The sequence below is a fragment of the Rhincodon typus genome, chromosome 7 (assembly GCF_021869965.1).
Source record: "Rhincodon typus isolate 14 chromosome 7, sRhiTyp1.1, whole genome shotgun sequence".
NCBI lineage: Eukaryota > Metazoa > Chordata > Chondrichthyes > Orectolobiformes > Rhincodontidae > Rhincodon > Rhincodon typus.
The window spans coordinates 364,319-378,755 of record NC_063338.1 but is presented as its reverse complement, the minus strand read 5'-3'; the positions used below and the strand labels follow the sequence as shown (position 1 = coordinate 378,755).

Genomic DNA, 14,437 nt, shown 5'->3' with positions numbered 1-14,437 from the left:
TCCTACCTACTAACCTCATCCCGCCCCCTTGACCTGTCCGTCCTCCCTGGACTGACCTATCCTCTCCCTAACTCCCCACCTACACTCACCTTTACTGGCTCCTTCCCCGCCTCTTTGACCTGTTTGTTTCCTCTCCTCTATCCATCTTCTATCCGCCTCCCACTCTCTCCCTATTTATTTCAGAACCCCCTTCCCCTCCCCCTTTTCTGATGAAGGGTCTAGGCCCGAAATGTCAGCCTTTCTGGTCCTATGATGCTGCTTGGCCTGCTGTGTTCATCCAGCTCTATACCTTGTTATCTCAGATTCTCCAGCATCTGCAGTTCCTACTATCTCTAAAGGCTATTCTAGACTACTTTCTAAATGGGGAAGGGTTGGGAAATCTGAAATGCAAAGACACTTGAGAGTCCTGGTTCAGGATTCTCCTAATGTTAACACTGAGGTTCAGTTAGCAGTGAGGAAGGCAAATACCATTTTAACTTGAATTTCAAGAGGGATACAAGAGTAGAGATGTATTGCTGAGGCTGAATCAGCTGTAGCCAGACTACATTTGGAGTACTGTGAGCAGTTTCGGGCCCCATATTTCAGGAACGGTGTACCATTATTGAACGGGATCCAGAGGTGATTTACAAGAAGGTCCCAGGGATGACAGGTTTGTCATATAAGGAGCGGTTGAGGACTCTAGCTCTGCATTCGATGGAGTTTAGAAGTATGAGAGGGATATGATTGAAACTTAAAAATACTGAGAGAGAACATGGAGATGATGTTTCCCCTAGTGGCTGATACAAGGATCCAAGGGCATAGCCTCACAGTGAAGGCACGATACTTTAGAAGTGAGACGAGGAAGTGTTTCTTTAGCCAAGGGATGGTGATTCTGTGGAACTCATTGCCAAAGAGAGCTGTGGAGGCCAAGTCATTGACTGCATTCAAGATAAAGATAGATCGGTTCTTAATTGATGAGGGGAGAAGGCAGAAGGTTGAGAAACATATCAGCCATGATCAAATGGTGAACCAGACTCGATGGGTCGAATGGCCTAATTTTGCTCCTATATCTTGTGTTCTTATCGTTATTATGGGTGACCTCAATCTGTATAGATTGGGCAAAATAAATCAGTATCAAAACCATAGAGGAGGAATATTTGGAATATGTAAGATATGGTTTCCTGGATCGATACATTGAGGAAGCAAATGGACAGCAGGCCGTCTCAGACTGTGTTTTGTGTAAGAGGTGGGGGTGGATTAGCCCAGTTGACTGGATGGTTGGTTGGCGATGTAGAGTGATGCCAACAGCATGTGCTCAATTCCTATACTGGCTGAGGTCCTCATTATGGTCCCATGTTCTTATCCTCGCCCCTTGCCTGAGGCATGGTGACCCTCAGGTTAAAGCACCAATAGTCGACTCTCTCTCTCGCTGCTGTGACAGAGCAGTCCCATCATCCTCTGGGACTATGGCAACTTTAATTTCAAAATGCTAATTGTGTAATGAGAAGGGAATAATTGGCAGTCGAGCTGTGTGATGCCCCTTGTGGAATAATGACAAACTCTGAGTAATACAACTCTTCATTAGGATAGATAGTGACAGAGGTGATCCTGAGACGAGTGACTGAACTTTAAGTAGAGGAAATTTACAATGGTGTGAGGAGTGAGCAGACTACAATAAATTGAGGAACATAACTTAAAGTGATGACAAACATTTAAAGAGCGCTTGGAGGAACTGCAACTGTTGTTCGTTCCTGTCTGGCACAAAATAAAGTGGGAAAGGTGGCCCTGCCATGGCCAACAAGGGATATTAGGGATAGTACTGGATCCAAGGATGAGGTGTACAAATTGGCCAAAAAGAGCAGCAGACCTGAAGACAGTGCAGTTCAGATTTCAGCAAAAGAGGATAAAAGGATTGATTAAGAGGGGAAAATAGAGTAGAAAATAGAGTATGAGTGTGAACGTGCAGGGAACATACAAACTAGTTGTAAGAGCTCCTAAAGAATATGTAGACAAAAAAAAAATTAGTGAAAACTAATGTAGATCCCCTATAATCAGAAACAGGGAAAGTTATAATGTGGAATAAAGAGATGGCAGACCAATTAACTATATATTTTGATTCTGTCATCACAAAGGATAACACAAATAATATCCCTAAAATACTGGCGAACATATGAGTGGGAGGAACTGAAAGAAACCGGTATTAGCAGCAAAATGGATGGGATTAAACGTCAACAAATCCCCAGCACCTGGTGGTCTATACCCCAGAGTACTTAACAAAGTAGCCAGTGATATAATGGATGCACTCTGAAACTACAGGCTTGAATCTAAATCGAGGAAACTGATGGTGATCTTTCAAGATTCCACAGACGTTTGAACAATTCCTATGGATTGGCGGGTAACTAATGTAACCCCACTATTTAAAAATGGAGATAGAGAGAAAACATAGAATTATAGATCAGTTAGCCTGACACTGGAAAACAGTGAAAGGATTCAACAGAGTCAGTCAGCATCAAATTACGAAAAGGAAATCTTGGTAGATAACTCTACTTGAATGTTTCAAGAATGCAACTTGTAGCGTTAGTAAGGAGGCAGTGGATGTGGTTTACTTGGATTTTGAGAAGGCATTCAAAAGGTCCCACAAAAGAGATCAGCATGTAAAATTAAAGCACATGTGTATTCACACAGATACAGAACTAGCTGGCAGACAGGATACAAAGATTCGGAATAAAAGAGTCATTTTTTGACTGGCAGCTAGTGACCAGTGTGGTAGCACAGGGATTAGTACTTGGACCCAAGCTATTCACAACATATATTAATGATTTAGATGAGAAAACTTAAATGTCATATCTCCAAGCTTGTAGATCACATGAAGCTGGGTGGGACACTGAACTGTAAGGAGGATGCAGATAAGCTTCTGTGTGATTTGGAGAAGTTTTGTGGGATATAAGGCAGGGCAGGTGACTGAGGTATCAGTGGGGGAGCACATTGGGGTCAATGACCATAATTCTATTAGTTTTAAAACAGTGATGGAAAAGGAGAGACCAGATCTAAAATTTAAAGTTCGAAATTTGAGGAAGGCCAATTTTGACAGTATTAGGCGAGAACTTTCAAAAATTGACCAGGTGCTGAAGTTCGAAGCCATCAAAAATAAGATAACAAGAGTCCAGAGACGGTATGTTCCTGTTAGGGTGAAGGGCAAGGCTGGTAGGTGTAGGGAATACTGAATGACTAGAGAAATTGCGGTTTTAGTCAAGAAAAAGAACGAAGCACATGTCAGGTATACACATCAGATAGCGAGTGAATCCTCAGAAGAATATAAAAGCAGTGTAAGTATACTTAAGGGGGAGATCAGGAGGGCAAAAAGGGACATGAGACAGCTTTGGCAAAGTGGGTTAAAGAGAATCCAAAGGGATTCTACAACAACATTAATGACAAAAGGGTAACGAGGGAGAGAATAGGGCCCCTTAAAGATCAGCAAGGCTGCCCATGTGTCAAACTGCAGGAGATGGAGGAGATACTAAACGAGTATTTTGCATCAGTGTTTACTGTTGAGAAGGATATGGAAGATATAGAATGTGGGGAAATAAATAGTGACATCTTGAAAAATGTCCATATTAAGAGTAGGTGCTGCTGGATGGCTTAAAACGCATAAATGTAGATAAATCCCTGGGACTTGATCAGGTGTACACTGTGGGAAGCGATTGCTGGGCCTCTTGCTGAGAATTTTGTATCATCGATAGCCATCGGTGAGACTGGAGGGTGGCTAATGTGGTGCCACTATTTAAGAAAGGTGGTAAGGAAAGCCAGGGTACTGTAGACTAGTGAGTCTGACATCGGTGGTGGGCAAGTTGTTTGAGGAAATCCTGGGGGACAGGATTTACATGTATTTGGAAAGGCAAGGACTGATTAGGGATAGTCAACATGGCTTTGTGCATGGGAAATCGTATCTCACTAAGTTTTTTGAAGAAGTAACGGAGAGGATTGATGAGGGCAGAATGGTGGACATGATCTATATGGACTTCAGTAAGGTGTTCAACAAGGTTCCTCATGGTAGACTGGTTAGCAAGGTTAAATCATATAGAGAGAGAACTAGCTATTTGGATACAGAACTGGTTCGAAGGTAGAAGACAGAGGGTGGTGCTGGAAGGTTGCTTTTCAGATTGGAAGCCTGTGACCATCAGTGTCACAATGGTTGGTGCGTGGTCCACTGCATTTTGTCATTTATATAAATGATTTGGATGTGAATATAAGAGGTATGGTTAGTAAGTTTGCAGATGACACCAAAATTGGAGGTGTCAGAGTGAAGAAGGTTACCTAAGAGTACAATGGAATCTTGATCAGATGGGCCAATGGGCCGAGGAGTGGTAGACAGATTTAATTTTGATAAATGTGGGGTGCCGCATTTTGGAAAGACAAATCAGGATTAGAACATAGAACATAGAACATTACAGCGCAGTACAGGCCCTTCGGCCCTCGATGTTGCGCCGACCTGTGAAACCAATCTGAAGCCCATCTAACCTAAACTATTCCATTATCATCCATATGTTTATCCAATGACCATTTAAATGCCCTTAAAGTTGGCGAGTCTACTATTTTTGCAGGCAGGGCATTCCACGCCCTTACTACTCTCTGAGTAAAGAACCTACCTCTGACATCTGTCCTATATCTATCACCCCTCAATTTAAAGCTATGTCCCCTCGTGCTAGCCATCACCATCCGAGGAAAAAGGCTCCCACTGTCCACCCTATCTAATCCTCTGATCATCTTGTATGTCTCTATCAAGTCACCTCTTAACCTTCTTCTCTCTAACGAAAACAGCCTCAAGACCCTCAGCCTTTCCTCATAAGACCTTCCCTCCATACCAGGCAACATCCTGGTAAATCTCCTCTGCACCCTTTCCAATGCTTCCACATCCTTCCTATAATGCGGTGACCAGAACTGTACGCAATACTCCAAGTGCGGCCGCATCAGAATTTTGTACAGCTGCATCATGACCTCATGGCTCCGAAACTCAATCCCTCTACCAATAAAACCTAACATACTGTACACCTTCTTAACAACGCTATCAACCTGGGTGGCAACTTTCAGTGATCTATGCACATGGACACCGAGATCTTTCTGATCATCCACACTACCAAGAATCTTACCATTAGCCCAGTACTCTGTATTCCTGTTACTCCTTCCAAAGTGAATCACCTCACACTTTTCCACATTAAACTCCATTTGCCACCTCTCAGCCCAGCTCTGCAGCTTATTTATGTCCCTCTGTAACCTGCAACATCCTTCCGCACTATCCACAACTCCACCGACTTTGGTGTCATCCGCAAATTTACTAACCCATCCTTCTACACCCTCATCCAGGTCATTTATAAAAATGACAAACAGCAGTGGCCCCAAAACAGATCCCTGAGGTACACCACTAGTAACTGAACTCCAGGATGAACATTTCCCATCAACCACCACCCTCTGTCTTCTTACAGCTAGCCAATTTCTGATCCAAACCGCTAAATCACCCTCAATCCCATGCCTCTGTATTTTCTGCAATAGCATACCATGGGGAACCTTATCAAACGCTTTACTGAAATCCATATACACCACATCAACCGCTTTACCCTCATCCACCTGTTTGGTCACCTTCTCAAAGAACTCAATAAGGTTTGTGAGGCACGACCTACCCTTCACAAAACCGTGTTGACTATCCCTAATCAAATTATTCCTTTCTAGATGATTATAAATCCTATCTCTTATAATCCTTTACAACACTTTACCCACAACCGAAGTAAGGCTCACTGGTCTATAATTACCAGGGTTGTCTCTACTCCCCTTCTTGAACAAGGGGACAACATTTGCTAGTCTCCAGTCTTCTGGCACTATTCCTGAAGACAATGACGACATAAAGATCAAAGCCAAAGGCTCTGCAATCTCCTGTCTAGCTTCCCAGAGAATCCGAGGATAAATCCCATCCGGCCCAGGGGACTTATCTATTTTCACACCTTCCAGAATTGATAACACCTCCTCCTTATGAACCTCAATCCCATCTAGTCTAATAGACTGTATCTCAGTATTCTCCTCGACTGCATTGTCTTTTTCCTGTGTGAATACTGACGAAAAATATTCATTTACCACCTCTCCTATCTCTTCGGACTCCACGCACAACTTCCCACTACTGTCCTTGACCGGCCCCAATCTTGTCTTATATACTTAATGGTAAGCTCCCGGGGAGTGTTGCTGAACAAAGAGACCTTGGAGTGCAGGCTCTTAGTTACTTGAAAGCAGAGTTGTAGGTAGATAGGGTAGTGAAGAAGGCATTTGGTATACTTGCCTTTGTTGGTCAGTGCATTGCGTATCGGAGTTGGGAGGTCCTGTTGTGGCTGTACAGGACATCAGTTAAGCCACAATTCTGTAACTGTGTGCAATTCTCATCTCCCTGCTACAGGAAGGATATTGTAAAACTTGAAAGGGGTCAGAAAAGATTTATAAGGATGTTGCCAGGGTTGGCGGGTTTGAGCAATAGGGAATGCTGAATAGACTGGAACTATTTTTCCTGGAGCGTCGAAGGCTGAGGGGTGACCTAATAGAGGTTTATATAATCATGAGGGGCATGGATAGGGTAAATAGACAAGGCCTTTTCCCTGCAGTGGGTGAGTCCAAAACTAGAGGACACAGGTTTAAGTGAGAGGGGAAAGATTTAAAAGGGATCTGAGGAGCATCTTTTTCATGCAGAGAGTGGTCTGTGCATGGAACAAGCTGCCAGAGGAAGTGGTGGAGTCTAGTACAATAACAACATTTAAAAGGTATTTGAATGGGTATATGAATAGGAAGGGTTTAGAGGGATATTGTCCAAATGCTGGCAAATGGGACTAGATTTATTTAGGATATCTCATTGGCATGGACGATTCTGACCGAAGGTTCTGTTTCTGTGCTCTATAGCTCTATGACTCTAAATCCCTTCCAATCAGAAATGGGGGAATTTATAGTGTGGAATAAAGAGATGGTAGACCAATTACCTACATATTTTAGTTCTGTCATCACAAAGGATAATACAAGTATACCTAAAATGTTGGGGAACACATGAGAGGGAGGAACTGAAGGAAATCAGTATCTGTAGGGAAGTGGGGCTCGGGAAATTGATGGGATTAAATGCCAACAAATCTCAGCAACTGGTAATCTACACGCCAGATTAGTTAACAAAGTGGCCCGAGATATAGTGGACACATTCTGAAACTTGGCGCTTGAATCTAAATAGAGGAAATTGATGGTCATCTTTCAAGATTCTACAGATTCTGGAACAATTCCTATGAATTAGAGGGATGCTAACGTAACTCCACTATGTAAAGGAGGTAGAGAGAAAACTTGGAATTATAGACCAGCTAGCCTAAACTGGAAAACAGTGACAGGATTGGACAGTCAGTCAGTTTAGATTTATAAAAGGGAAATGAGAAACGAGTCTTGTTTGTCCATATACACAAGTCGCTGAAATTTACCATAAAGGTGAAGCAGGCAAATGGCATTTTGGCCTTCATAGTGGGAGGATTTAAGTACAGGAGCAGCGATGTCTTGTTGAAATTGTGTAGGAAATTGGTGCAACCACATCTGGAGTTCTGTGTGCAATTTTGGAATCCTTATCTGACGAAGGATGTTCTGGCTATGGAGGCTGTACAACAAAGGTTTACCAGACTGATCCCTGGGATGGCAGGACTTACGTATGAGGACAGAATGGATCGGTTAGGATGAAATTTACTTCATTTTAGACGAATGCGGAAGGATTCACAGAAACCAATAAAATTCTATGTTCCAAAGATATTTTTTTATTTCCAACATACTATGTTGCTTTTCTCAAAATATTCAACAGTTTGAGAACTGGACAGAAAACAAGAGATGGAGCAGCCAGTTCAGAAGCTTCTAAAATCACTCTGCCTCCTTGACCTTCTTGAACTGCTGGAGTCTGTGTGGTGAAGCTGTTCCCAGATTGCTGTTCTGTAAGGTGTTATGGGATTTTCATCCAGTGGTGATGAAGTAGTGCTGATAACTGTGTCAGTTACAATCACTTCATTTTTTTTGTCCCACCTTTAACAGAATAGAAACACAGAAAATAGGAACAGAAATAGGCCATTGTTACGTTTGATCCTGCTCCACTAGTCAGTATTATCATGCCTGATTGTCGTTCTCAGCCTGTTCCAACTTTAGATCCATATTCTTTGATCCCTTTAGCCCTCAAAACTATATCTACCTTCTTCTTGGAAATATCCAATATTTTGGCCAGAACTGCTTGCTGTGCCAGCAAATTCCATGGGCTCACCAGTCTCAGAGTAAAGGAATTTACCAGGGAGTCTAGAATCAAAGTGTCATAGTTTAAGAATATGAATTAGGCCGTTTAGGACTGACTTGAGGAAAAACTCCTTTACTCCTCTACACATGATTTCAAATTTTCCAGAGCCTTTCCAGTGACAATAATCTTGGAAGTCATTTCCCACAGACACAACAAACAAACATTTTACTTTGCACGGTGAAAGGCTATTGATAGTCAGGTGCTGGTGAATAGAAAAACACTGTTAGACCTTGCAGTGACATCTGGTTAGAATTGACGATCTGGAAATGCTTCCCATTGAAAGTGCTGTTAATAGAGTGGAGAGAAAGTAGTCCTCCCCTCAGTCCAGAGTACAGTTCTCCATCCGAGATGCAGCGGAATGGGGCTCCTCATTAGAGCTCATCTGCTCTGACTGCTTTTCTTTCTTTTTCATTTTTTCTTTTCTCCCTTTTCTCTCTTTCTTTCTTTCGGTTCTTTAGTCTTTGGAGCTTGGTCGTGGAGGTGATGATGGCAGGGATTGGGGCCTTTGACATTGGCCATGAGGCAGCTGGTTGCAGTTGCTGGCATCAATGCAGGAGCAGTGCCAGATCTAGATTCTGCAGTGAAACGGTGATGTGGCAACAGAGCAGTGGGGGCCCAGCAGGAATGGCGTCTGGCAGCAAAGGAGGCAGCGGTGGCAGCTGGTGGTGAACCACTGTGAAGAATGGCAGCAGTGGCAAGGTGGCAGTCGGAGCTGAGGCCTTGCAAACAGCAGCGAGGCCTGCTGTGCTCTTTGCAGGTCGACGGCGGCAGTAAGCGCAAGGATAGCTGGTGAAAACAGGCATATCCATGCCCAATACAGGGGAAATTGAGCCCTCTTTGGTAAAGCCCAGTCTAAGTGTCTGCAGGCTCGTAGCTTAAGGAAGGATTGTAATGTTTGACATTTTAACTTTTAATATTGTATTTTTTCACTTTTATACTGAGAAGACGTTTTTAACTTATTTCTTTATTTTTCAACACTAACACCTGCTGAATTCCACTAGTCATCGGGATCCCTTTATCCCAACTCTCTGCTTTCTGATAGTCAGAAAATCCTCAATCCATGCCAGTAACTCGCCCCTAACACCATAGACTCTCATCTTCTTTAGCAGCTTCCCAAACGGCACCTCGTCAAATGCCTTCTGGAAATCTAACTGATCACATCCACGGGTTCTCCCTTGCCTAACTTGTTTAGTACCTTCTCAAAGAACTTTAACAGATTTCTCAGGCATGTCTTCCCTTTGACAAAGCTACGCTGACTCTTCCAAGTACTTTGTGATCACATCCTTACAATGACCTTCCACAGTGTTTAACACAAAGCTGATTTATTTGACTTTTATCCAGAACATTAAAACTTTGCTTTCAGTCCCGACTGTGATGAACAGCAAAGTACAATCGCTGTTGAGATGTGTGCACTGTGAGCTGTCTCAGCAGGGTTGATGAGTGAGCTAACCATTTTTCTCACATGGAGCAGGTAAATACTTTCACCCCAGTATGAACACACTGGTTTACTGAGCATTGAGATGATCGCCTGAACTCAGTTTCACAACAAAAGCACCTGAAAGGTCTCTCATCATGTGAACATATTGATGAGACTTCAGTTCCACAGAAATTCGATAGCACTTCCCACAGACTAGACATTTGAAAGGTGTCTCCTCAGTGTGAACACATTGATGACATGTCAGTCCCCAGGACCTTCTGTAGCACTTCCCGCAGTCTGGGCGTTTGAATGATCTCTCCACAGTGTGAACTTGCTGGTGTCTCAGCAGGTTGAACAACTGAGTGAATTCCCTTCCACACTCAGAGCAGCTGAATGGTCTCTTCCTAGTGTGAACCTGCTGGTGCTCCATGAGGTCAGATGATCGCCTGAACCCAGTCCCACAGAGAGAGCACCTGAATGGTCTCTCCTCAGATTGAACATGTTGGTGGGACATCAGGTCCCTGGAGGTTTTGTAGCACTTCCCACAGATTTAACAGGTCTCTCATTAATGTGAGCAAGTGAATGGGACATCGTGTCCCTGGGACTTTTAAAGCACATCCCACAGATTGGGCCGTTAAAAGGTTTTTCCTCCGTGTGAGCACGTTGATAGGACATCAGGTCCCCAGACCATTTATACTATTTTCCACAGTCTGGGCATTTAAAAGGTCTCTCATTAGTATGAGCATATTGATGGGACCTTAAGTTCCCAGAGGTTTTATAACATTTTCCACAGTTTGGGCATTTAAATAGTTTCTTATTAATGTGAGCTATTTTCCACAGACCAGGCACTGAAATGGTCTCTCCTCAGTGAGAATGAGCTGATGTTGCAGCAGATTAGATGACTGAGTGAATACCTTCCTACACACTCTGCTTCCACCTCTGAGGAGGAGCGGGGTAGCTGGTGGATGTGAACAGCATCACCTCCAAGTTCCCTCCAGGTCACAAACTGTCCTGACTTGTCTGATATTCAGTCTTGGTGGAGTGGAAATTTCCTTCAATTAAATAATGGCAAAACTGAGGCCTTTGTCTTCAGTCCCCAATACAAACCCCACTGCCTTACCACTGACTTCATCCCTCTGTCTGAGTCTGAACCAACAGGTCTTAACCATGATGAAATATTTCACCGAGAGGTGAGTTTTCAACCACATATAAGACTGCCCACTTCCACATCAGTAACATCATCTGACTCCTCGTAGTCTCCACTTTATCTGCGACTGAAACCCTCATCTATTGCTTTGTTACCTCTGGACTTAACTATTGTAATGCGCTCCCCAATGTCTCTCACATTCCCCTCTTACACTTGCCTAACCTCCTCTGCCTCTTTTAACAGGTGTACTGGAGCTCTGTTTAGTGTTTTATTGTTTCTTCCACTGACTGTATCTGATTGATACCTTTACCACTGCCCATTCTCCTAACCATGTGCTGCTGCCTTAGCAACTTTATCTTCCCACATGAGGTCCTACAATGTTGTGAAGGAAGGAGTTACAGATTATTCAGCCCTCCAGAGTCAATATCAAGACAATAATTTTAGGGCCTAAACTTTCCCATGTCCCAGCTCCCTACCCCACACACCAGGCCTTGTTACTACATAGCCTGCCATTACACACCCCCTGTTGTTAGTCACTAACAGTCCCCATTAACAACTATTCACCCTCCCAGCCTGATCGTTATCAACTCTTTGTCTGTCCGACTGCTCTTCTCTCTCTTTAGGCTCTATCCTATTATTTACTCCCTATCCCCTCCCCCTCCCCTTTTTTTTGCATGTAAACTGACGTTTTCCCAGTCACCTGACGAAGGGTCACCGGATCCGAAAGGTTAACTCTGTTTTTTCCCCTCACAGATGCTGCCAGACCCACTGAGTTTTTCCAGCAACTTCTGTTTTTGCTCCTGATTTACAGCATCCACAGTTTTTTCGGTTTTAATTTTTCCGTTGTTTTGAGTTTGAAGTGTGTAAATCTTCCACTCCTCACTCCCTGTAAAAGGAGTTTATAAACTCTATCCCTGTAAGTCCAGCAGAGACATTCACAACATTCTCTCAAAGTGTTTATGAGGCCGCCCAGTCCATCACCTCAACCACTCCGCCTTATTGTTGCTTTTTGTGGAGCCGATGAAATTAGCAGAACCTCCTCAAAATCGCTGCCACTGTGCATGCTCCGGAATATGGGTAGGCGGGGACGACGTGCGCATGCGTATTGTTAAGAGATATTGTGCGTAGGCAACGTTCACAATCACTCGGCATGCTGGGTTAACTAGGCGGCATTGTCGGTTTTGAATTTTATATTTGTTGTTATGTGTAAAAGTATTTTTTCAATTTATCTCCTGCAAGGACAACTGACATGTATAATACATATGATAGAGAATAAAACGTCCCTTGTGTGCCTCAGCATATATGATAAGAAAATCTGACACTAAGCCATGCATTAAGTGGTAAACTCACCATACTTGTTCTGGACCATAGGACTGCTTTCCTAAAGAGAGAGACAACTGGTGGTGGGTTTAGCCTGAGCGGCACTAGACATCAGATGAGCAGAGAGATTGAAAAGGAGAGTCGTTAAAGGGATACCATGCAATGACTGTGAGAAACATTACATAGGCCAAACTGGAAGGAAACTGACAAAAAGGATACATGAACACCAATTAGCCACCAAGAGACACGACCATATCTCACTTGTCTCAAACACACGGACAAAGAAACACACGAATTCGACTGGGACAACACATCCATAATGGCACAAGCGAAACAGGGACATGCCAAGGAATTTCTGGAGGCCTGACATTCCAACTGGAACACCATCTACAAACATATTCAACTGGACCGATGTACAAACCACTGAAAAACAGAACTGGAAGTGATGCCAACCACCCCAGCATAAAAATAACAAGTGGGACAGAACATCAATGCTTCACCAGAGGTGCACTGATGATGTTACCTAGCAGGGTGATGAAAAATCTGAAATCAAACACACCGGCTCTGAGAGCAGACCTGCAGCCACATCCCTGGGTACTATGGGAAATTTAACATGGTCAATCCATCTAACCTGCATATGTTTTGACTGTGGGAGGAAACCAGGTACCTGGAGGAAACCTACCAGACACAGGGAGAATGTGCAAATTCCACACAGTCACCTGAAGTTGGAATCAAATCTGGGTCCGTGGCACTGTGAGACAGCAATGCTAACCACAGAGCCACTGTGCCACCCCCATGCAGGGTTTTATTTTAGCAGTTTAATAGATTGGATGCAGAAAGGTTGGTTCCCTTCTGGGACAGTGTTGGACCAGAGTGCCTAGCATCAGAAGGGGAGTCGCACATTTCGGACAGAGATGAGGAAGAATTTATTCTCTTAGATGGTTACAAACCGGTGGAACTCTTTACAGCAGAGTGCTGTCGAGGCAGGGTCATTAAGTATATTCAAGTCTGGGATCAAAAGCTTTTTAATTAGGAAAGATATCAAAAAGTATGGGAAAGGCAACGAAGTGTAGTTCAGGATTATCAGTTCTGAAATGAGCTCATTGAATTGAGGAGCAGACTTATGGGCTGAATTGTATCTACCTGCTTCTAAAATTTATGGTCTTAATATCAGGCTGCAAAACTGAACTGAGTTAATTGCCAAGTTAAAAATGTGTGGCACCTGATTCCCTTCAGGCACTGAACTGAAGTGAGATTTGCAAAGGATAACAGACAGAAGAGAGTCATTATGTGATTGATCCAGAGTGATCTGTATACCAAGATAAACAGTGAAGACTGGACTTCAGCACCCACACCGAGCCTGGCTTCGCTAGGCCTACAGTCAACTCTCACAAACCACCATCACCCTTCACTTTTCCTGATGTCCGTTCTGTTCTCATTTTAAACCAATTGCATGTAAGGCAATTGTAGCTGACATTGTTGATGTGGAATTGTAACATGCTGTGAAGTGAATCTGACTGGTTCGTGACATAATTCTGCTTCTAAAGATCAGTCAACATTTAATTTTGATGACCATAAATGTTAACCATTAACAGGCCATGGCCATGCAGGTGCCGAATCCTAATTACTCGACTACCAGTGAAGACCTCTGTTTATACAACACTGGACACTGTCTGATTTGGCCTTGCATTCTCCCATCCTTATGCACATGATCCTCTCAGCTCTGTCTTGGTTTTGTTACGTCTTGGTTTATAATAACAGACTATCCAATTATCTATTACATTGCAGTTTTTAATACATGAGACCCTCTCTCACAATGTAGTCGTGCTGCCTCCGTAGTTCGGTGGTTTGAGCAGTGGCCCTGTAAACCAGGGATCGTGAGTTTGAGTCTCAATGGGGCCTCTGCCAAATTTTGTACACCTGCTGCTTCCACAATCCAAAGGAGCACTTTAAATATCATGTGGAATTATGACAATTTCATTTCCTCCAGAGGCCAGAAATGTATTTGAAATGCCAAATTCCTGTTTCTCCTTCCAGGTACTTGAGGAAGACATTTGGAAGGAGAGGAAACAGCTGACGTGAGCAATGTTCGGCAGGAAGAGGGAGGTGAGGCAGTATAAACTGTAGAGTGACGGGGAAACAACGGAGGAGGAACACAGTCCCAGGGCAGCTGCCGAGTGCTTCCTTTTGTTGCTGTAACCAGATTCTAGTTTTGAAGTCTGAAATGGGACAATACAAGCCAAGT

The 14,437-nt window shown here is 43.4% G+C and overlaps 1 protein-coding gene across 1 annotated transcript; it reads right to left on the bottom strand.

Annotated features, from left to right (window-relative positions):
- Positions 1 to 9,813: 9,813 nt before the first annotated feature.
- Positions 9,814 to 10,239, bottom strand: LOC109912543 (oocyte zinc finger protein XlCOF6.1-like). Its single transcript, XM_020511973.1, has one exon. It carries the CDS (start codon positions 10,237 to 10,239, stop codon positions 9,814 to 9,816), a length of 426 nt encoding a protein of 141 aa, XP_020367562.1.
- Between the last annotated feature and the right edge of the window lie 4,198 nt (positions 10,240 to 14,437).

Bases quoted from the DNA above. Each gene is read 5' to 3' on its own strand.
- LOC109912543 (XM_020511973.1), bottom strand. From the start codon at position 10,239: ATGTCCCACCAACATGTTCAATCTGAGGAGAGACCATTCAGGTGCTCT.